General features: G+C 45.5%; 1 protein-coding gene across 1 annotated transcript in view; it reads left to right on the forward strand.

The window, feature by feature from the left end:
* The window catches only part of CFAP47 (cilia and flagella associated protein 47), a 3,369,192-nt gene that overhangs the window by 267,777 nt on the left and 3,076,071 nt on the right, over positions 1-25,344 (forward strand). The window contains exons 8-9 of the mRNA XM_069639370.1: positions 4,743-4,978; positions 22,111-22,300. Of these exons, the coding sequence (XP_069495471.1) occupies positions 4,743-4,978; positions 22,111-22,300 (426 nt within the window). The remainder of the gene's footprint in view (positions 1-4,742; positions 4,979-22,110; positions 22,301-25,344) is intronic.

The raw sequence follows: 25,344 nt of genomic DNA on the forward strand, positions 1-25,344 counted from the left end.
ACCTTGTTGAGCGTTCACATGAAGCGCTCGGCCTCTCCGTTCACTCTGGGCCACAGCGGGATGACCCTTTGATGTTTGATGCCTCTCTCCTCTAGATACCTGGTGAACTGCTGCCCATGGAACGGCAGGCCATTGTCAGAGCATAGCTCTGTGGGAAACCCGTGGGTGGCAAACATCTTCTCCAGTGCCAAAATGGTGTGGTCGCTGGCCATAGACTCTACCAGCTCCACCTCCGGGTACCATGACCATTGGTTCACAACTGCGAGAAAGTACAAACCTCGACCCGTGGATCCAAAGTCAGTGTGCACAGTGCCCCACGGCTGCTCACTCCTCTCCATGGCTCTGATTGGTGGTCCTCTCTCTGCCGGACTGGCCGCCTGGCATGGAATGCATGTGCGACCAAACTCGTCCACCCTTTGCTCCAGGTCAGGGGACCAGACCTTTAGTCTTAGGCGCGCCTTGGTCTTGGTGGCTCCTTGATGTCCCTTGTGCACCAGATGTAGAACCTTGGTCAGCTCGATGCGCGCCTTCCACAGTGCTTGGAGGTCCTTTTGAGCTCCGGCCTCCTGCCTGGCATTGTTAGTGAGCACTTCTCTCCACTCCCCACTGCCTCCTTGATGACCAGGAAAATCTCATCTTCTCTCGAAGCATCCGCAATATCCTGGCATGCGAGGGCCACTGGCAGGGCTGCCTCCACAACATTGTATACCATCTCAATACAGTTCACCACTTTAGCGGTGTCTCTGGGCCGCCCAGCCCCTGGATGTCTGGACAGGTAGTCTGCCCGGTGCCCGGGCGATATTGCAATTTGACACCATACTCAATCAGCGACAGCGTCCACCGTTCAATGCATAGAGGTGGCTTGGAGGAGGCCCTCGCCATTATCGGAATGAGTGGCTTGTGATCGGTGATTACCACCACAGGTTTTCCTAATATATACAGCCTAAAATGCTTGCAGCCCCACAGAATAGCCAAGGCCTCCCACTCAATCTGCGAGTACCTTTTCTCGGTTTCTGTGAGCATCTTGCTGGCATACGCTATCGGGCACATGAGTCCATGTGAGGCTGCCTGCATTAGCACTGCCCCCAGCCCGACCGGGCTGGCATCGACTATCTCTGACTCCCTGTACGGCATAAAGTAGTCCATGGTTTCCTGGCCCGACAGTGCATTCTTGATCTCGGCGAATGCCCTTTGTTCCTTGGACGTCCAGGCCCATGCAACATCGTTCCTCGTCAGTGCACGTAAGGGCTCTGACAGTGATGCCAAATCGCGAATGAACCACCTGCAATAGTTCACCATGCCAAGAAAGCTTCTTATCTCAGCCGGTCACTCTGGGGGGCTGCCTCGCGTATGTCTCTCACCTTCTCCGGGTCGGGCGATATACCTCCTGCATGGAACACAAACCTGAAGAATTCTATTCGGTCCTTGAGGAACTCACATTTCTTTCGGGATATTGTCAGCCCTAGACTCTTGAGTCTTTCCAAAGCTCGCTCCAGCCTCTTCAAGTGTTCAGATTCCAACTGGGCATAGACCAGAATGTCATCTGACATGTTAATGACCCCTTTCAGTCCTGCCAGAGCTCCCCGGATGACGTTCTGGAAGACTTCTGCCGCTGATGAGACACCAAAGCTGAGTCTTTTAAACTGATATAGCCCTTCGTGGGTCGTAGATGTAGTGATGTAATGTGACTCCGGGTGGAGTTCCAGCTGGTGATACCCAGATCTCAGATCGAGCTTGGAAAAGACTTTCTCCCCCTGCAGCTCACCCACTATATCATCCAGCATAGCCGTGAGGTAATGTTCCCTCTTTATGGCGGCATTCATCAGTCTCATGTCCACGCAGATGCAAAAACAGCCCCTGGTTGCTTGGGCTTTGGTGCCACCACTATGGGGGAAACCCACGGGGTTGGGCCCTCCACCCTCTCGATGATGTCCAAGTCAATGAGCTATTAGAGTTCCTTTTCCACCTGTGCCCTCAGGTGGAATGGAATTCTTCGGTGCTTGAGGGTCGTCGGCCTCACAGACCCATCAATGTGGAGCCTAATAGGGTCACCTTTCAACTTGCCCACGCCCTGAAAGATGCTTTCGAACTGATGCAGCAGGCGATCAATGTCCGTATGGTACACTGCCAGAGTGAAATGTACAATGCCTAGGGCTTCCGAGGCAGCTCAACTCAGCAGGGAATGCGGGCTTACATGAGTCACAAAAAAACCTGGCCTTAATCTTATTCAGCCCGTGCGACACTGGAGCCACGAAGACTCCCTGAATTGGCAGGGGCGTGTCCCCCCCAAAGGAGTATATCCGAGCTTTGGACTCTTCCAACTTGGGAAGACCTGTGAGAGCCTCATAGTGTTCAGCTGCTAGGACGCAGACCGACGCTCCTGTGTCGATCCAGACCGGAGTGCGCATATCGCCAATGTTCACTGTGCATGTCGGTTGCCTGCTCTGCTTCGCTCCAGTGGCAATGCTTGAGATGAAAAAGAACTCCGCTTCATCTTCCTCAGCAATGTCCAAATCCTGCACACCCTGCTTGATCGTAGACACACTCCTGAAGCGTCTGGGGCTACCCCCGCTTGATCTTGCTGGCCCCCTGGATGCAGCTACTGGGGTCGTGGCCCTGCACACTCTTGCGTAGTGTCCTGGCGTGCTACACCTTCTGCAGACCCTTGTCTTTGCAGGGCACTCCCCAGCATGTGGCAGGTCGTACCCACAGTACGGACAGGACTGCGGGTTTCCGGGCGTCGAGGGACGGTCTGCTCTTTTGGGACTCGAGCACGTCCTCCCTGGGGCAGAGTGCCCAGTGGCAAAGGCATCCTCGCTCTTCCCTGAATGCACTGCTCCGTCCATCTTTGCGCCTCTAGACTCCGCCAGTTCATATGCTCGCCCAGTGCCCAGGATTTGCGCCAGCGTCAGGCCTCGCTCCCTAAGCACTTGCCTCTGCAATTTCCCAGAGCTGCACCCCTGTATCAACTGGTTCCGCACCATCTCCTCCTCATTCACCCACCTGCAGGTGCTTGCGAGGTGCCTCAACCTTGCACAGAATTGGTCCAAAGACTCCTCCCCTTGTTGCTTCTCGGCACACATCACAAATCTGTCGAAGTCGACATTCGCCATGGGGAGGAAGTGGTTCTGGAGGGCCTGTTTCACCACATCATAGGTGACCACCTGAAGGTATAGCGAGTCAGAAATCCTGTGGACCACTGTGCCAGCTGAATACACCATTGTGGCCACCTTCGCATCATCATCAGTCTCACCCGAGGCCCTAAAAAACATTTCCAGTTTCTTCAACCATAGTAGCCACTTCAGGCCCACCGTCCAAACTGGGGCCGAAGTGTCGAACTCAGGCAGGGGTGCCAAGGTGCTATGCATCCTGCGTGGGACTGGCATGGGGGCCCCATCCTCTCCTTCCTCCTCACCCATGGTGGTGGTTGGGGTGAGAGTGTGGCAGCAGGGTCAGCCCAGAAATGTTTCCACTAACCTTCTCTTGGATAGGAGAGGTGTTCAGGATCAGATGGCACAGGATGATGGGGTGGGCCTACAGCTGCAGCAGGTGATGCCTTCAGCCTTTCCAATGTTAATAACCACAGCCCTTTGTCCTGGAAGGGACATGGAGTGTCCAAAAATTGAATAGTGAGGTCTGGAACACAGCCGGCGCACGAGCACCCGTGTGGGCCGCAACTGCCGTGATCCGCGTGCTCCCAAGATAGCTGCCGGCCAACTGCATAGGTCCATGAGACCTATGCAGGTCCATGAGGTCCATGCGTGGGGAGAGAAACACTCTCTCCGACAACAACTCAGCCGGAGCAATGTCGCGTCCCCTTAGCCGCGGTACCTCGTCGCCAGTGTTGGAGGTGGCGTGTGACCCCCAAACCCCACACGCATACACGCACGCACGCGCACACATGCAGTCATCAGAGACACGGGACGCGTGTTGCTGGTACGGGGTCCCGGCGGCAACTGGCAACCGGGACATCCTGTATTCAGTACACGCATGCGTGAGCCAAAACGAGGACAGTTGCGTACTATGCAACATCCTACTGTAGAGATGTGCGAGTGACCCGTTTGCTCCAAAGATCATAGCAACCTCGGGGTGTCGGCATATTGATAAAGACGGGGTTTGGCATTAGTGCAATATCAGGCTCGCGACTTACTTTTCCAGCTAGTAAAATAATTCCTTTGGAAGTAATACCTTAAACTGTGAATGTTAGAGCTTTGATAAATGATCCCATTTACAAGAAAAATAATATTCCCAGGGCAATGATATGCTCATTTGCAACTGAAGAGGATTACACATTTAGGGGCGAAATCTACGTGACCCTCAATTTGAATGTTTGGTCAAGTCTCTCAAAATAACATGAATTTATGGGAGATGAATGTCATTTGGGAGATTAAATGTTTACTGCATTTAACATGGGAAGTTTTTTATGCAAATTATACGAAATGTGTTGTGATATTACTATTTGTAATGTTTTCTTTGGTATATTGAGAAAGGTTCGATGCGAACCACGACACAAATACATTATAGCTTAACTCTCAACTCACACGCTTTTGGCGGGTGTCACCAGCCTTGTAAAGGGCTGACTCACCCACCAAGCCTCCTGCATGCCCATTCATTCCAATGGGCGTCTCAGCCGCCAAAAACAAAATCGGGTGATTTCACCCGCCTTTGCAACACAAATGATTGAGAGCTATGCATTAAAGACAAAAAAAAATATTTCATTCAACCTTTTTTCCTTGTTTCAGAGAAGAAAAAGCACCGCGTGGAGTTGGCCTTGAAAGGCACAGGGCTGCCAGTCAGTGTAACTTTCAACCCGGGGCCCATCTTCGATTTCAGTGACTGTTCCATGGGTGAACGCACGGACATCCTCAGCATACTGAGAAACGAGTGCCCATCTCTCCCCGTGGCCCTCAGCTTCCGCAAGATTCCTCATTTCCAGATGTTCCCCGCTAAAGTCAAGATTCAGCCAGGAAGCACCGAGGTAATGCATTCCATTTTGTAATCTTTGTTTGTTTTATTCATTTTTTGTGCGCGCCAGACCCAGGGGTAGCAGGGCGCAGTGACAAGAAAATGCGAGACTTACAAGGTTACATCATAGCACAGTGTACATTAGAAATTACAGTAGGGTCACAAGGTTGCATCATAGCACAGTGTACATTAGAAATTACAGTAGGGTCACACAAATAATTACAAAATATACAAGTTCAAGTAGGTCAATCAGAATTCAAGCTATATGGAATGAAGGTCTAGTGATAAATATCAGTAGGAGGTAGGTAACACCGGTCAACTGAGGTAAGGAATTGAATGACTTTTTTCCTGAAACAGAGGTAGGGCAGGTCCGCTCTAAGGTCTTGTGGTAGTGAGTTCCAGGTTTTAGCCGCCTTAACTGGAAAACTATTTCCTCCAATAGTAGTGAGTCTAAAGTTCGGTATTGTCAAGCAATTGGAGTTGCCAGCTCTAGTTGGTGTAAGATGTTCTCCTGTGGAATTTGTCAGACAGGTAACTAGGGGCAGAGTTATTGAGGGCTTTGTGGGTCAGTGATAGCATCTTAAATTTTATTTTGTTCTCCGTGGTCAACCAGTTATGATGTCGACTGGTGGAAGAGATATGGGACCTTTTATTAATGCCTAGTGCTGTTCTCAAGGCATTGTTTTGTAATGTTTGTAGTCTTTGGGTTATTTTTTTATTAGCTCTAGAGTATAGAGCATTACAATAATCAATTCTGGAGAGAATTAAGGCTCTAGCCAAGATTAGGCAGCTCTTATTGGAAAGGAATGGCTTACATCAGTTTGCACGTGTAGGCCGTAGAGGATGCAAGGGATTTTAGCTGTTTATCAAGTGATAGGGTAGAATCAAGATAGAATCCCAAGGTTTTTACATCCTTGGATACTTGGATGATGTTCCCATCTATGTTGAAAGAGGAGAATTCCTGGCCTAGTTTTTTGATATTGGCTTGGGTAATCAACTCTGTCTTATCATCGTTTAGGCAAAGGCCGTGGGTGGCCATCCATGCCTGGATGATAAGGTATACTTTGTTCACCAATTCCATGTCTTTGGCATGATCCCCAGAAAGCGGGAGGAGGATCTGTGTTTAGTCTGCATAATTGGTGTAGGTGATACCAAGATGGTCCAGATCATCAAACAAGGGCTTGGTGAAGATATTGTATAGGGTTGGGGATACACAAGAGCCCTGGGGAACACCACATGAGATAGGGGTGGGGATCTGCTGCTGCTGAAGGGGAGAAGACTCATCGTTCTCTCGCTCAGGAATGACTTGATCCATCCAATGGCTTCTGAAGAGAAATGGGCGGCGGAGTCCAAGTGACTACAGAGGACTTTGTGATCCACCAAATCAAAGGCAGCTGATAGGTCCAGGAGTAGTAAGAGTACTGTTCTCCCTTTGTCTCTCAGCTCATCAATTTGAGACTTCAAGTCAATGAGGGCAGTTTTAGTTCCGTGCAGGGGACGGAAGCCCGATTGTCTTTCTCCTAATAGGTTATGTAGTTCTAGGTGCTTTTGAATTTGGTTATATGCGGCTTTGTCCAGAATCTTAAGAAGAAACGGGACCGTAGTAATAGGGCGGTAATTAGTAGGGATGAGGGGATCTAATGTCTGCTTTTTAAGGAGGGAGAGTACCCAGGACTGTTTAAGGTTGGCAGGGATAGTGCCTGAGGAAAAGGAGGCGTTGATCAATTTAGCGATAAAGGGAGAATTCTCTGGCAGCGTCTTTTATTAACTGTGCTGGGCAAATGTCACCTTTACAGTTTGATGGTTTAAGCGACAGGATAACCTTTTCTACTTCCAAGGCGGTCATTTTGGAGAAGTGGAAGGTATTACTGTGCGCCAGTAGGATATTGGTGTGAGGCATTTTAGTCAAATCCTGACTTTTGAGTACTTCTTTTTTTTGCTGGATTTTATTTTGGAGAGTGATAGTTTTATTTGCTAAGGCTTGCTGGATATCTGTGCACCAAGGTTTGTCCTTGGTACAGGTGTCCTGAATGGCGATGGGAGACTCGAGTTCCTTTAGAATGACAAAAAGCTCTTTCATGCTAGAGTTAGATTTAGCTATACGGTCATCATAAGAGTTACGTTTTGCCTGGCAAACTTCTTTTTTGTAAAGTGAGGAGAGGGTGGATAATTTAGCTTTGTTATTGACTGATGGGCAGAGCCTCCAGGTGGTTTCACTCTTTCTTTTCAGAATGCGTAAATCTCTTAGCTGTGGAGTAAACCATTTATTTAGATGAGCTTTTGGTTTACTTGGTCTAAGTTTGAGAGGAGCCACTTTATCTAGGGTAGTGAGCATGATGGTATTAAATTCTTGCACTAGGATACTAGGGTTTAGATTAGCTGATAGAGCGTTAAGTGTTGGTAATATCGCTGGGATCACTTTCTCTACAGTGATGCATTTTTTATTTCTGGTTAAGCAAGGTGGCGCTAGTGGAAGGGCCGTCCGGTTAGGTCTGGCGGTAGCTAGGTGGACACCAGGGAATGGTCTGTCCAAGGTAGGGGCATTATGGATGAAATAGTGGCTGTACAGTTGCAGTCAGCTATCCAGTCTAATTTTCTTCCCTTCAGGTGCGTAGGCTTATCAACTCTTTGAGTTAGGCTAAGTGCATGAATAGTGTTGGCTACCAATGTGGCATTGGTATCTGTGGTGTCATGGAGACCTAAATTAAAGTCCCCAAGAAGGATAGATTGAGAACAAGGTTTGAGGTTATTTGTGAGTAGGTTATGGAGATCCTCATCAAAGGTGCCTAGAGGGCCAGGGGGTCTGTGTAAGAGGTGAATGATAAGTGTTTGATTATCATTTAGTTGGAGTTTGGCAGATAGGGTCTCACAGGATTGAATCGATTGGGTGGGTGCTAATCTGAGTGAAAGGCTTGTTTTAGAGATTATGGCTATGCCGCCACCTCTAGCACCTTCTCGGTCGTGTCTGACTATCGTGTAGCCATCAGGGATAGCTAGCATGAGCGAAGGTCCTGCTGCATTGTGTAGCCAGGTCTCTGTGATAGCGAGAAAGTCAAGGTTGCCTTCTGTAATTATGTCGGCAATGTCTAGGGCATGGGCGACAAGCGATCTCACAAGGAGTGCTCCAACAATAATAGGGGTCTTAATGACCTCTATGGCTTGAGGATGTAGAGTAGTGGACATAATGGGTGTTTGTGACTTGTTGTTCTGAGTTGGGCAAGTATAGGAATTAAGTTGTGAAGGTTGTCTAGTATGGCGAGGTTTACAGACCTGCTTGAGGTTTGTTTTAATGTTGGTAGGAGGCAGAGATCTGCGCAGGGGCTCATGCAGTTTAGATAGTCTAGCACGGAGTCTGAGGTTTCTGCTAGGTGTATCACATGGGTGAGATATTGCGGTAACTGTCTCAAGGGGCTCATAACTTGAGCGTAAATATTGGTCAGGAGAGTTATCGTTCAGGTGTACTACAGACGTCAATGGTGGCAAGGAGTTAGGTACGTTAGCATCTAGCATGATGAGTAGGTGTAGGATAGTCCTCAGTAGAATTGTGTAAATGGCTGGTAGATACATAATTGTATAGTGGTGGCCTATCTAGAATACCACAATAGTGACTGGTACGTGTGCAGGCAGTCAATGACTCAAAGGCAATTGCTCGAATATGGCCAGCTAGGTAAGTACATGTGCGGGCAATCAATGACTCAGAGGCAATACTCAAATATGGCTGGCTAGGTAGGTACATATGCAGGCAATTAGTGACTCAGAGGCAATACTCAAATATGGCTGGCTAGGTGGGTACATATGCAGGCAATCAGTGACTCGGAGGCAATGCTCAAATATGGCTGACTAGGTAGGTACATATGCAGGCAATCGATGCAGTTGCAGCATTCAAGTATGCACACATGATTTTAATTAGTACCAGTACTTGTGTGTTTCGTTTCAGTTTTGGATATTCGTTGGTGCTAAAGCGCCACCAATACACCAACATTATTGCATTAGAATACAGTTAGGAGGGAGAAGGGATGCAAGGAGGGACACAATGCTTGTAGGGGTTTGGCTATTCACTCCTTCAGTGACTGCCTGTGGCCATGCTAATCCATACGACCATTCCCACCCACTTTCTGCTCCTGCACGCCCAAAACACTTTCTCCTGGGGGTTCTTTGACTGGCTTTAGCAATAAGTAGCAACATACTTTGGGTCCAAAGTACCTGCCATTGTTATTTCAAAGCAGTCTTTTCAGAGGTAATGGATTGATTGGAGTTGGACATCCACTACTGGTGTAATACAAATGCCTCAATCAAGTGTGCCTTCATCCACTTGCCTTATACGCAGTATGCATTTCCTTCACTGAAGTGCTTTTAAAAACAAGCACTGGCAAAGCCAGCAGTTGTGCTTTGTATATAGTTGCAAGGTATGCATTTATTGTGACTTGGTTTAAATTAAACCTTACACAAAACAGATACAACAATGCATAAAAAGAAAAGAAAAAATATTTAAAAAAAGAATTCAGTGTACAAATATCTCACATAAAAAGAATGAATCAAAAGGAAGAGAGAAAAAGATGCAAAATGTACACTGAATTCATGGTAATTCATGCAGCAGGCCCACAGTGCAGATAATCTAGGACATCAGTTAAAAATGGACACAAGGAGACCATCAAAGAGACATTCAGCCCCCACATAAGCCTGGACCAAAGTAATTCCCTCGAGACCACAGATTCGAAGCATTCCCGATGTTTAAAGTACCTAGCTCTCTTCACAGCGAGAGCCGGTCATTCAAGTACCCAATGCTTCTGGGTTTCCATGGGATCACAGCCAGAACAAAACCGACTTTCAGCCACTATTGCAGAGAAATCCGAATGCCCAATATATGACCCGTTCTTTAGTGGGCAGTTGGTTAAGTTTGAAGCGCATATAGAGAGCGCATTTTTGGGACAGGGAAAATGAGATAAATACATTGAGAAGTATTAACTTTTTCAAAAAAATGTAGCATATTCCGTATATGAGCGGTATGTTTGAATAGAGTCAAGAGTACATAACCAATCCTAAAGAGTTTTAGTTTCGCTCCCCCAGACGGTTTAGTAATTGTTCATCATTTGACCCAATCAAGTTAACCAGATCGGTCATCCTTTCCACATAGTTATTAATAGAGGGGAGCTGTTTTTCCTCCATTAGACTGTTAAACTCTGTGTATAGTGTTATCTTTTTTTTTGTTTGTTTTTATTTGTCTATGATTTAAACAAACCTTTACAAAAAATGTACTCTCATAAAATAGAAAAAAAGAGAATGACTATAATATTTACATAAAATAAATGTATCCATCATATAACATAGCATATATGCGTTCATTTAAAAGAAGGAAATAATAAAAAAAGGACTTAAACCTTTTAAACATAAGGAACACATACACCTGGCTTGAGAACATCTGAAAGTGTCAAATTTAAACGTCCAGTTTAAGGCCCTTTAAGAACTCAGATATTGCTAGGCTCTCTCAGGTATTTTGAATATTTAAACGTTTCCAAACCAAATCAATAGAAGAGCATAAATGAGAGTCCCTCATGGGACCCAAAAAGGGGTTTCTCCTGTAAACCAATTGTACACAACTCAAAAGAAGATGTTTTGCTGTTTCCTGCTCGGAATGGCAAAATCTACATAGACAGTCCACCATATTTACTTGATTTCTTTTGAGAGGTAGATCCTTAATCGGAAGAATGTTCCATAGCAGCCGTAACAACAATCCGCAATGGTATCGGTTTGGGAAGAGAAAAATAATTTTGGAGAGGGATCCTCTTTTCTTGTGCTCATGCGAGAGATGAGACATAGATTTATAAGAATGGAAAGTTTCAAGTGTATAGATCCAATCCTTATCTAGAAGCCTCTTTTTTGTTAACATAGGGTTGCTGATTAAGGTTTCCAGGTTTGAATCCATGTTTTGGAAGATCTTCTCGCAGTTAGTGTCAAATGTTGATAGGAAACCAGAGAAATGTATGTTCTTTCCTATCCACTCATACAGAGGTAGGTAAAATCATCTTCCATTGAACTTAGGCCCATATAGAGGTATATCCCAGTTCAAACTGAATTTCAGTTAAAGGTACCGCATTGGGGATGCAAAGGATCCGTCTCCAGATTCCGCCTTCTATGTGATTCAATTTATGCATTACTGCTTCAGAACACAGTTCCAAACCGTAATACAATTTAGGAACCACTTTCCCTTCAAAGAACATGAGCGCAGGCTTTATCGAGAATTTCCCAAATTTGCGGTCAATTTTCAAAATTTGAGTTCCCATTAGTTTGGCTTTATGTGCTAAAATGTCCAACTGTGCTCCCAACCCCTTATATGCTCCCACATGGCAACGCAGGTAGGTCACACTGGGGGAGGTGCCCACCCTAGAGCCCTCCAAAGACCAGGTCGCAAGCAATTTCTTGCGCTCTCCCTTCGAAAATGCTAGGATTTTGGTTTTAATCGTGTTGATTACCAGGCCATTATCCTTGGCATACGTCGCAAAGGTGGGAACCAGACATTGAAGTCCCACCCTGGTGGAATCAAATAGCAGGAAATCGTCTGCGTAGGCCAAGCAGATGATTTTAGATAAGCCTACTTTTGTGGCAAGAAGCCCCTCCTTAATCAGGCACTCACCCACATTGGACAAGTACTGATTAAAGATCCATGGCGCCAATACACAACCATTTCTCACGCCAGACTGCGTTTGAAGTCTGGATGACCTATCACCCTGCTGTTTAAGCCAGACCTGAATGCCAGCGTTCCCATAGACGCCTTCAACCAGAGTTAACAGACCCTTTGGGAGGTCCCATGATGCTAATTTGTGCCATAGTTTGTTTCGGTCAACACAGTCAAAGGCTGCAGAGAGGTCGACCGATGCCCTAAATGTACAGACCTTCTCCCTCTTCCATGCAGCCTCCTGAATGCATTTTACAGCTAGGCCATTGATATTTGTCGAATGGCCCTTGCAGAAGCCAGTCTGGAAAATACTCAATGGATGGAAGCGTTTTTCCCAATCTTCAAGATGTGACAGCAGGAAGGCTGAAAAGATTTTACAATCCGCATCAAAGAAATTGGTCGATAGTTCTTAGGCTCTGACCTGCTGCCACACTTGAAGATTGGGATAACGTGCGCTGTGCTCCAGGAGGGGGGGGCAAATCCCAGTGATCAAGATGTCTTTAAATTCATAATGGCCCTCAAAATTAGGATCCGACTTGAAGGTATTGTTAGTGAGGCCGTTAGGTCCCGGTGCACGCAACCTTTTTCACTTCAAAATCAGGTCCCTAATTGTATCAATCTCCAGAGTAGGCTCTCAGAGGTCACTGGAACCATACTTAGGGTAATCATATCATTCACCCCCATGGAGGATCGGGTTAGGCCCAAACCTATCACCATAGAATGCTAACCACTCTTTTTCTGAGATCGGATTCAATTGTGAAATGACATGAATGATATCTTGGCCATTCACAATTCTCCAAAAGGCCCCCAAATTAGCCCTGATTTAATATTTGCAACATAGATTCTGCATCTTGCTGTAGGAGTCGCTGTTTTATGGATTTGCACAGATTTTTATATTTTTGCTTAATCAGTCTAATCATGTTGGTCTGGAGGGCCACATTGGTTTCTGAGATTTTAATTCTTCTGATCTCCTTTCTCATAAGGGGTTTAGCGAGGGCCAATTCCTGATTAACAATGAGTATGCTGAGGTTTAGACGCTGTTCTATTCGGTCGTGATGCAATGTCCCTAATCGCATAATCGATCAGGTGTATGGTCCCAAAAGCATGAAAGTTGTTTAACTTCCATTCCATAGTGGATTTATTCAGCTGATCCCTCAGGTTTTGGTTTAGAGCGTGAATGCTTTTAGGGGACCATCTAACAACATTACCTGAGTTACTAACTGAAACTTGTAGGTAAGGGATATGTTTCCTGATGGTAAACACCAGGTTAAAATGGGCAGTTAATATGGCATGGTCACTCCATTCATTGTAGGCAACCTTAAACGCAGTGCATCTTTTCATTGGGAAGTCCTCCGGAAAGATGAAGTCCAGCAAAGAACTACTATCATCACGCCGCCAGGTGTGCCAGGCCGTTTCCCCGGTTGTTGTTTATCGGAGCCCACCAGAGGTAAAAGGCCCATGTTCCCCAATCCCACATACCGGAAGAGACCAGTTGTTTTTTCCGGGATATATCCGTCAAATCCAATTACATTTTACACATTTCCCATGGGAGGTATTCAAATTGACAATCCGCATTCAGGTCTCCTGCAACCAGGATTCAACCATTCTCATTATCAAGGACCCATGCATTTCGTCTGGTGTAACACTGAATGTTCATTTCTCAATACTAACTTGTCTATTACAGGGAACGAGTGTGGCTCCATTAGTTGATTTGGCTCCACAATTTGTTTTGTTTTCCCAGGGCCACATCCCCATTCAACTGGCAGGGACTCACTTAAGGCAGGCCCAGTTGAGCGCTGATCAAGCTGGGGTTTAGTAATAACGTCATTATTTACCCCCACATCGCTCTCCATAGCCCCCACAATGGGGCATTTACTTCTGAAGCATTATTTGACAAGGTCGAATCGGTTTACATTATTGAGTCAACCTGCTTAGTTTTTTGTTGGGGCACAGGAGTATTTGGCCCGGTTTCAGGGATGGCCACCAGATTGGGTCTAAACAAAAAGTTACGACGACATTTGGTTAATCTACTGCATAGACTTTTCGGTACACACTTCCACTTAGATAATCTATGATTACTTTGTAGGGGTACCTTTTTAGGGATAAGGTCCATACTCGCACAATTCTCCTCATTCAGACAGCCCTCAGCCACAACATTATCCAGTTTAGCAGTAATAGGCACAGTGATCAAAGCACTGTTGTGGGGGATTGAGGAAGGTCGGACATTTGAGTCACATACACCCCCCCCCCTCCTTTTTGGTGGGCATTCATGAAGCCTTCTGCCACCGGACCAGTTAGATCTACACTATCTAAGATTTCAGTTATCTCAGTTGTGGTGACAATACCGGCCGGGATAACCTCAGGAGTTCGCCCCTCACCAAAGCCCACTGGCCTCCCTCACAATTAGAGTTCTGAGACTGAGTTCCAAACCAATACAGTTCCATTTTGAATTCATCTCGGTCAATAATTCTGTACCAATACAGTCAACCTTATCATTGACCTCTGCCAGTAGTCTTTTTGAGTTCTTCAATTCAGCCCATATGTTGTCATACATCTCCACAAACGAGCTAAGGACCACATTCAGGGCCGACACAGTAGGATGAGTTAGTCTAATCCTTTCATCAAGCTCTTTCAGTGTGTGGTGCATCCTTGGAGAACCCCCTTGGTCCTGTAAGTCTGCAGAGCTATTATTCGGCCCACATGCCTCGTGTTGACCTTTAGCCTCATCAATGGCATCTATTATGTTTGTTAGGGCAGTTGGAGAATCTTGAATTGAGGCATCACAAGTTTGTTGTACCACACTTTCCAAATTTTCATTATGAAATTCCATGGCATAATCGGCGCGTTCAATTATGCTAATGTTAGTGATAGACTGTCTCCTGAAAAAACCCTGAGTCATCATGGCAGAATGTTCTAGCATGGCATTCCCCCTAAAGACCTTAGGGAGTTTGACTCCTGTACTGGTTGAAGCCAATTTAAACATATAATGATCCATATAGCTTTGCCCCACGTTCAAGGGGGCATTTCGATGAGGAGTTAAAGATTTTTTACAGATGATTAAGCCTTCAGAGGTGTGGATTATAGCCTTGTGGTTAAGAGCCGGGTTAAACTGCTTGTCATGATTGAGGGTTAATTGTGGTACCTGTGTGCCACGAACAGGAAGGTCATCCTCTTCTCCCTCTATAAGAATCCCCATGAAAACAGGTGGGGTAGGAGATACCAAGCAAAGTGAAGAGATTGCAGGCTGGGCATGCATTGAGTGTATAATAAAAAAAAAAAGGATCATCAGCGAATGCAAGCCAATGGCGTCTAAGATTACCAATCCTTGCCGGATAGATGTAATTCCTACTCCAGACTCCAATATCACTCAGATAGAGATTGAAAAGAATGGGGGCAAGAGTGCACCCCTGTCTGAGTCCCACATGAGTTGGAATTGATCTCTAGTTAAACAGATTAAAAACGAGGTGTTTCTGTGCTGAAGGCCAATAAGCTGAACTAATTTTGGAGGGATTCCGAAAAAAGTATGGTACGCAGGCAGGCACTGCTATTATACGCCCAGGTACTCGCACCATTTTACAGCAGCTATCATTAATGGCCAGATAGGTCATCATTACGGCAGTGCCTGGAAAATATCTAGCTCCTGTCTACACAAAAGCCCAAACTGTTGGCATTGCCAATGCTTCTTTTATTATTACCACACAATTAATTGAACTGATCTCTTAACATGCCTTTTCCATGCAACCCACGTAATCTGCTACCTAATATACAGGTACACATTTTTTAATTCATTTTTTGCAGCTCCTCAGTATTTCTCAGATTTTTATTTTTTTTTTTTTTCTTTTCTCCAAAAGGAAGTTTTGTTTTTGTTCGTTTCCCTTCGTTTTTGGACATCTTATTTCCTGCACTTTCTAGAACTTGTGACTTTCTAGAACCTGCAACTAAGCGGTTAAATAGGCCACACAATTTGGTGGTGTTAGATGGGTACGCCAAGGGCCTGCTTGTCAAGATCTGTGACATAGGTGTCCTCGCTCCAGAATGATGCCCATCATGATTTTAAAGAACAAGGATCATAAAAGGATACTGCATAATTTGGACTTCTGGGGAAAAGACTGACGTCTGGACCCAATTATAGGATCCTTTGGGTTTCCTCATCTGCGAGTCTACCTGTCCACTGAAAAAGGGAGATCATTTACTTGAGTTAAAAATGTGGAGTCTGTCAGGCTTAGTGTTCACTGGTGTCACACTATGGACACTTAGGTTCAGCCTATTGTTGCTCCCCCTTGATGCCATATAATTCCCTCATTTTATGACAACCCCTTACCAACTGCCTATACGTAAAGCATGGAAAGGCATAGAAAAGAATGAACGCACCCATGTCACAAAATCTTTTGCAATAGCAGTACACACTCTTACGTCCCGTCCCCTTTCCTCCATACTCAAGGGTTGTGCCTTGGAACGGGACAAGACCATGTTGCAATGTAGTCTAGAATCTTGCACGTGGCACACCCTGCCATGCCCTGCATGGTACCTACTCCGCGTGCCTTGCTCCCAAACGTCCATCCCTTTATCTGCTTCAGGCGGGACACAGGATCTGTCAGATTTCCTCCTGATATGATGGGAAAGAACTAAAAGATCTGATAGTGAAGACCCATCCACGGGTAACTTTCCCCTTGAAACTATCACAGCCAGAAGATATTAAAATAACTGGTTGTCGAACGTTCAGTGAATCGGCACTGGTCCTTACTGTTGCTGTAAAGAAAGGGGACAGCAAGTGAATACATTGTAAGGCAATACACATCCCTGAACTAGGCTCCCCAGTAACCCCTCTCTTGAATCATGAGGCCAAAAAGCAGAAAACATAAAAGATTCACCTACCCAAGAGAAAATCCATAGGCTAGAAAACCACCTGACAGAAAACAGAAGGTTACACAATGTACTAACTAGAACCTGGGCAGAACAAGACAGAGTCCGACCAGACAGATAGAAAACGCAGGGTCCTACCCAGGCGGCATGAGGGCAAAAGCTAAAGGAGGAGCTAGTCCAGTGACACTAGGGATTAACCAAAGCAGATCCCATAGATGCTAGGAGATCCAAAATGCAAAAACAAAGGGAAAATCCAGAAGAAAATCCTAAGGAGAAATCCAGGGTCAAGAACCAAAGGAGGCAACTGACCTAGTCACCAGAGCCAAAGGAAATGCACATTCCAATCCGCGAGCACAACAAGGCCAAAATTCAGGAGAAAATGCAGAGATCCAGAACCTCAGAGCCAAGGGACAAAAGCAGGAGACAATTGTGTTGGATCTTGTAGCTTCTTCCCAGAGGGGAGCCCTCCCATGTGAGGCTAGGGAGGTGAGCCCGCTAATCAACATTCACCCTAGGGGTTGCAGTTAGCGAGACCTCACAGAGAGGTACACCCCTCTTGGGGACAAGGACTCTCGTTGCCTCAAAGGAACTCCCTAATCATCTGTCATATAAGCATCTCATTCCACCCGGGCTTCAGGAAAACCATCTTGAACCAATCATTGTTGTTATTATAACATCTCTGAAGAAGAGGAAGGCCTGCCTGACAATGAGATGAGGAAAGCCTTAAGAAACAGTGAAGATGACAACTTGCCCAGCACTGGGATGAGGAAGTTGAAAGGAGTCGTAAAGAATGTGAGTCTGACATCATGAAAGGACTACAGCTACGTACTGGGGAAGCCTCAGAGTAGCATGATAAAAGGAGGAGCACCTGAAGAATCATGGAGAGAGACCCAGGAATTTTAAACCTGGGATGTGTCGACACAAGTACAAAACTGAAGATCCTCTGTCGGGATGATTGGCTTTGGCTAGATGATGCATGGAGGACCGTGTCACGCTGGGGTAGCCAAACCTGAGAAAAGCAGCAGCAGTAGAGCAGTGGCACGACCTGAGGAAGGTGGATCGTGTGAACGGTGACAAGTCTGCCCCAATAGTGGCAACACATAGCCACATTGGAGAAGAACAAAGGACCGGAAGGAACACAGAAAACCTGCAGCAGACAGATCACTCGGTTCTGAGCAACCAACCGTTGATGCTACCCTGTACAGAGAAAGATAACGGGAGTCCCAGGGAGGAATACTGGAGGAGGTAAAGAGACAGCCTGCTCATTACAGTAAAGCAGTAACTATTCTGAAGTTTGTGAATAAGTACGGACATAGCCTACTCATCCAAGTGAAATAATAATTAAACAATGTGCCCCGAGCTCCGGGGGCATTACTGAGTCGGGTAATGCCCCGGGGCCCATAGTTATAGGCCCGAGCAAAGTAAGGGGCATATTGCTATTAGTACCCCGGCCCACAAGACCGGGGTACTAATAGCCTTCTTTTCTGTTCCGAAACGCTGCAGTGTTTCGGAACAGAAAAGAACCAAAGAAATGTCAAAGGAAATGGCCGCCGGGAAAGGGAAAACAGAGTCCGTTTTCCCTTTCCATGGCAACCATCGGGAGCGGTCGCGTTGGGAACAGAAATGCTCCCAGCGCGTTCGCTCCCGAAAAGGCAGAAATAGGAAGGTAATTGGGGTTGGGAGCGCGGGAGGGGATTTTGTTCAGGGGAGGGGGGAAGGAAAAAATACATTTAAAAAAACGTACCTGAATCCCCACCGGTGGACGAAGGCAGCCTCCAGCCGTGTGGAGGCTCGGAGCGGGGATGGCCCCACTTCAAGACTCCTCATTGGCTGAGGGGCTGCCATGCCCCCCGCCGGGGACAATGGCGGTGAATCCTGTCTGAGGGATTCCCAGTCGGCTAATGCCCCGGTGAGAGCCAATAACAATGTTTCTTACAGTCTGGTTGACTCGCCGGGTACTAATAATTAATAATAGTCTGAATACAGATGGGAATAAGCCTAATTCTCCCAGTGAAGACATAATCATTCAAAGGAGGGAAAATCACAGAGGGGTTCAGTCTACCCATCCCATTCTACGGACAAGTATCAGAGGAACTGAATGGACAGGGAGTCAACCGAATAAGAATAATAGATGATCACAGCATCCAAGTGTAAATGTCGGATATAAAGGAACTACAAGTAGCCAATAAGGTTAAGAGTCAAAACCCTAAATTGATAAACTAAGTGACTTTTGTTCGAGTAAAGGAGAGATCCTCGAGATGGAAGAGTCTCCTAGAGGAACTGAAAGAATTGGTTCAGGAAATCACCAAGAGCTATTTAAAAATAGCTGATTGAAGCTGGGAAAACTCGTCCAGCAGAAAGTCATTCTCCTGGACCTCATTTGTTGTTTTGCTTATTGATAGAATTGGCCGACACTGTTGTCACCATAGTAAGTTTCGTTTTAGTAGGGAAAACCCTTACAATAGGGATAGACGGGCCTTTTCTTACAATTTGAATAAACGAGATACTGTGAAATGACACCACTTGGCCCGTCTCCTTCTCTTGAACTGTTACAAAATCCAAGGAAGAAAGGCGGGTCCAAATTCATAGAGAACAGGAAGTAAAAATGAAGAAAGTGCTATTCCATGCTATCCTAGCGTTGAGAAAGGCTGGTATCTTGTATGGGGAGCCTTATAAGAATGAGAAGCGTGGGCTTCCGACGTCCGCATGTCTCCTAGTAGTGGGTGTGGTGAGGCAGTGCATCTCTATGAATGCTGCCACCATCTCCACAGCAACCATCCGGCCCCTGCGACACATGCCGCAGGTGGCTGCACCCGCATCTTGACTGTCTAGTGCTGCCTTGTTGCGCTGAAAACTGCGTGTGCCCATGGAGCTTTTCCTCTGCTGACCTGTACGCTTTGTTTATTTTGCTTGGGAGTGGGGCACGCGAGGCATTCTTATGAGGAGTGTCTCTTTCTCCCTGAGGCCGCTTGAAAACTAGCGTGAGCACTGGGAAGAGGCTTTTGGAAGACTCGACGTAGAATACAAGGACTTTGTCAGCAAAAGACTCCAGATAAGTAAACCTTTATTCACTAGGGCCCCTCCGTGCAGTTGATACTCTGCGGAGAACTGTCCCATTTGGGGGGGTGTAGGGTGGTCTTACAGGCCCTTTCCGATCTTAGAAAGTGGAAAGCACTGGCCAGTGTTCGAAGTGCAGACACGGACTACTAAGACAATGTCCAGAGGTCTGGCAGGGGTAAAGGGAGAGACCCATGGTAGCATAGGAGCTCAAGCAGCACCCTGTGCCCACACCGCACGGCCTGAGCACGGGAGGGAGTTTGCTCCTGTCGCCAGAGCTGGTAAAGATAATAAGCATGGGAGGGACATTAGGCCTGATCTCATCAGGGCCAGTCAGCCAAAAAAGAAAAATCAGCCAAATGTCACTTGCCGAGACAACAAGTCTCATATTTGGCCAACATGATGTTTTAGTGTGGCAGATGTGACCCATCGCCATTCCTCAACGTCGTACCCAGTATGTTGGTCTCGCCCTGTTGGGCAAGGGCAGTATGCAACCATCATGGAACCAGTGTGCTTATGCCTTGACCACCCAGATCTCTTAGGGCTTGACCCTGAAACACACCCTGATCAGGAGGCCTCACCCAGCCCAATAACTAGATGTATCTGTGTAGGGTGATATTTCTAACATTGATGCCCAGTACACCTACATGCTACTACAATGAAAAATGTTACTCTTTCCTTTAGGGTAGCCAAAGTCTTGACTCCACTTTATTACCCTGATTTGAGGAAGGGTCTGCCACATTAAGTATCCTACATCTTGGCTGCTGCTCCATTTTATTACCCTTTCCTTCCACTTTTTTCACTTTGAGCCATTAATGGACTTGCTGTATACAGGCATTTTATTCATGGTCTTTTTGATTGATGGAGGTGGCGGGAGTAGTGAGTGGAGCTACTGATTATTGGGATGGGCATACTAATTGGTTTCTTAAAATATCCCCATGTATTCTGAGAGCGGGGTGTCATGCTAGAGAGCCAAGTCCTCAATTGGAGGTGAAAGCAGACTGGTGAAATGTTAGTCAGCCACTGTATCTGGGGAAGTACCTGAAGTGTTCCTACATCGTACACCTTTAGTAGCAACAACAGGAAGCCAATGGTAATGTTATTGGTCAACAAAACTAGATCCAAATGAGCCAGTACAAACCGTTCAAAGAAACTGACCTTTTTAAAGTAATGTAACAACATGAGTATCTAGTGTGGAATGTTGCTCCAACATTGCAAGTTCACTTTGTATAATGCAAGTTGAGGTACTGCTGAAAGTGAACATGCAAGTTAAATTTAGAACCTACCTGAGATGAAATCCCAGCTTCCCAACCTGATCAAAATTGTGTTATCCTAGGCAAACCGCCTTCTACAACTTGACTTGTAGGCTTGGGCTGCTGCAGTGGGGGCCAATAGATTGTACTTTCCAACCAGGAAGAAGGTTGCCAGTCCCACTGTGCAACCTCCACCTCTCTAGCATAGTTAAAAAAACGGAAGTTGACTAATATCAGACAGTGACCCCAGTGTCCCCCCGTTGGTGGCAGCCCAGGCAACTACTGGTAAAGGACTATTAACGGCTACTTTCACATTTGCTTTGTTATTTATGGTTTAGGAATCATTGCCGGTTTACTCTTCTATCTTTGTCCAATAAGTTACCTCTTTCATCACCTTGGTTTACGTTTTTCGTTACAGAAAGGCATTCAAACCATGACACAAACTCCTGCTTCTATGCCCAATCCTCACTCATCTTTAACTATCTGTTCAATTCCCTGAAAGAGTACACCTTTTGTTTTGCATTGTACCGTGCCACTGTCGAATCAAGTCTTGGCTTTAACCTTTCTCTAGTACCCCACATGGTAAGCTCGTAGGTGTAGTATTAAAGGCTTCTGAAAATGGCTAAATGATAGTTGAATGCAATTGATTTTTTTTCTTGTCAATTTCCAATACAAATTACCTTCATGACGGTAATGATCTGCTTCTCATTAACTGTTTCACTTTATTGCCTTGCTCCTGCTTAGCCTTGCTGGCCACTGCACGGTTGTCTCAGATGGTGTGTGCATCTTCGATTGAAAGAACATGCTGTCCTGTAAACGAGAATTCCAGGGCCTTATGGGTAGAAATAATGCACATATTTACATCTTTTTGCATGCCCGCTGCGAGGTTTTCAATAATGTACCTATGTTTTGTTTTGGAGCACATATGCTCTTGTTAATCTTGCCTTTTTTTCATGCAGGCAATACGGCTCCTCTTTTATACCCCTTTAAAAAAACATGTTTTAAAAAGATAAACCATGCTGCTTCATCCCTTCCAATATTCTTTTAGTTTTAAAGCAAATGAAGGCTTCTGAATGATTGGAAGGATATTTGCATGCTTGTGCAATACAGTTGTTCTAGTCAGATTGTGGATGGATATAGCTTTGCCAGCCCCTGTATTCTCGCACACAAGGGAAGGCAGGCATTGAGAATTGGATGACTAACAATGAAGGAGCCATACATTTCTTTTGAGAACATTTTGTGCAGGATCTGTCTTCTATTTGAACTTCCAACATCATGGCAATCTGTTTATCTTTGCAGGATGTAATACTTGCTTTTGCGCCACACCAAGTCGGCACATTTAAAGTGAAGCAAATTGTGGATATTATTGGTCCAGTGACAGAAGATAATTCTGAGCCGCTGAAAATGAAAGCCTTCCATCAAATAAGCCTACAATTTTCTGCCGTTTGCAGATCGGCCGCCAAGAAAATTGTGATGAAACTCAACACTGGTATGTTCCCAAGAGTCCAGGAGATATTTCATTATTTTGTTTTCCTCAAATAGTCTGAGTAGTTTGAAAGCTCAAGTTCAAGATGGGTGGAAGGGGATGGAAAGTGTGAAAATGGGGCAGTTTTGTGGTACACAAATGGGCCATTAACCCTCAGTGCCATTTATATTTGAATAGCTATTAGGTGGGTCAGAAGAGGATAAATCTCCAATTACATAGGCGTTTATTGTTTTTCATAGCCCCAAACAAGTCAACATGTGACTGCTCCAGGGACCTTTGTGCAGTTATATGGGTGAAGAAAATATATTGTCTATAAGCAGGCTGAGTGTAGTCTGGTTGGACTACATGGCGGTGGAGGTCTCATATGTGACACTTCATAGGTCTCCACTGGTTGATGTTTGCTTGTTGTTAACATGTTGATTATTTGCAAAAGCATAGGGGAGTTGAGTTGTGAGAGGGGGAGGGATATTGTTCGAGGCCGGTTCATCTTCAATGCTAGGGACATACCCCCACTTTTGATCTTAGTCTGAGTGGACAATTCTGAAGGTTTAGTTGAACCAAGGTTCTTTGAGGGAGTGAATTGGATGGCTGATACTATTAGTAGCCTTAGCTCATACCCAAAACGGTGCTGAAGATGGTTTGGAATTTCTTTGTATGCTTCAATGGGACCTAAGTGAGCCATATCAGTTTTATGTACTTCTTCATTTGTAGACATTGAATACATTTTGTAGGAAGATCTGCAGGGATGGAAATTAAGATTGGATAAGCAGGAGCTAAAAGAAGCTCCTGGGAGCCAGAATTAAACAGTGAACATGAGCTATCATGGGGGACCAAGGAGTTAATACATAGCGTTCCGCAAATCTAAGCTACCTATAAAATACAAACCTAGAATTTTGTCTATTATACTTGAACCCTTATGCTTTAAATGTTGTATAGTTGTGCCTTAATGTTTATTTGTGGATTGCCCGAAACGCAGAGTTAAATTCAAATAGGTGTGTTTGTACAGCATCAGTTGGCCTAGGGAGCAAAAACGAGCACCTGCTAGCTGTTGGTGTTAAGCTAACTAGGCTCTTCTAGCCTACGAGCAGGAGCTAAATAGCTTTCAGCTCTCCTCAATTTCGAACCCTGCTCTTTATAGATCATGCTGCATTGCTGAAGTGATCCTGATATTTTAGGAATTCAGGGCTCATGTTATCGGTTGATTTGTTTGTATGAGATGAACAGTTTTTTACCAGAGCAATAACAGTTTGGCATGTGTTGTCATCACAGCTATTTTAAGTGAAGGGTTGAAAGGTATGAAAGTGATTTCTTTACCAATTGGTCTGTGAATGAAGCATGTGAAAGGATGTAGCTAGATTAACGTTTGCTCTGTTTTGCTTTCCCCACCATCAGAACCCCAAGTTCAGTCTCATTAGAGCAGAGGTGTCTTTCCTTCTCCCCACAATAGACATGGGCTGGATACTGACTAAGATTAGAGGAGGTCAAAGGCCAGTGGTCTAGTTGGAGGTGGATCTGGGGGAGCTCTCTGTACACCTGAACATGTAGGGGGTGGTGTTAGATCACACGTGCTATGGGAAACCTGTGTAGGGTAATGGGTAATAAGGGGAATATTTTCAGGTGTTTCACACGGTTAACCATTTTCTGGGATGATTGGATAGAGTCTATCCTAATCTGTTAATTCCTCTGTATAAAGGATTAAACCCACTCTATACCCTTTATTGAGATTCTCCTCCATTTTTGTAGGTCTTCTAACAGGATGTTGGGGTCTGCTGGTCCTAGACTTTGCAGAAGCTGAGCAGTATTAATGCTACATGTTAGCCAATTTAGGAGGGGAATCCCTCTGTGATCCTTGTGTTTGAAATGTGTCTGGTCACCCTAAGGGTAGATGTTGATCTATTAAACGTTCAGTTTGTTAGATTACCTTATTCTTCAGGATCTTGCTGGTGCATGATTGACTTAATATTGGGTGCTAGGCGATGAGGTCTTTGGCCTACAAACAGCAGCTATTACATGGTTCATGCGTTAAAGTACAAACCCAGAACTAATATGCTCAGTAACTCACTGAGGTTGAGGGTGATTGTTGAAAGTAATTCTTTAATGCAAGAATGTTGGAATAACTAGGGTGTATCCAACATGTGGGTTGGGACAAGCTAGGTGGAACTATAGAATTAATAGGACTTAAAGAACACTTTACATGGACTCCCCAAAATAAATTCCAAAGCAAATTTACCAAGATTGCATAATTCACCAATTGGGGTTTTTATAATGCCCAAAAGTAGACTCTTCATGTTTGCCATGGTGCCCAGGTATGCACACTTTGCATATGGTGCCATTTTGTACACCGGCCTGTTTCAACTCTCTAATCCCAAAGCAGCTTTTACTATCAACCATGCGTACCTACTCTGAGCTGTAACCTGGTCAGTGCAGAGTCTGAGCTGACTGTAGAGCGGTTGCAAGCTCTGCACACATCCAGGTAAAGATGCCGAGTTTCCTGTGACCCAGAGCTGGAAATACAGGTGTGCGCAGGCTGTGGTGGTGACCTGCCTGCCTCCGTGTCCCTGACTTAGCCAGACTGAGATTGTGAAGCAATACAGCAGGCAGGGCAGGTGCCCCAAAAGCAGACCATTAATCATTTTGCCTCCCAGATCTAGTGTGACCCCCGATGCCATGGCTCAACCTGCCAACCAACTGCCAGGGAGAAATGTCTGTTTCCTGGTTAGTCACAGGTTTGACTGTTTGGGGCTTGACAGGGCACTACAGTTGTGCGAATACAAATGGGAGACCTGTCTAGTAGGACAACACATGCATATTTCTAGTTACGTTGGGGCAGATGGCCTACACTCAGTTGCACACCCTTCCTCTAGCAGGTAGGCCCTTGCCTTGGAAGCTTTTATCTTGTTTTCAAACATCAGGGCATTAAGGCCCAAAAAATGAATGGTGGATTGTAACATTGGTCATGTGGGAAATGTGGGTGGCGGGGTGGCGGTTTTCATGCAGCGGAGTAGAGGATCAAGTGTAAGGGTACGAAGAAGGAGGCTGATAGAAAG

Source organism: Ambystoma mexicanum, chromosome 7q, assembly GCF_040938575.1.
Source record: "Ambystoma mexicanum isolate Mex_15411 chromosome 7q, UKY_AmexF1_1, whole genome shotgun sequence".
In the NCBI taxonomy this organism is placed as follows: domain Eukaryota; kingdom Metazoa; phylum Chordata; class Amphibia; order Caudata; family Ambystomatidae; genus Ambystoma; species Ambystoma mexicanum.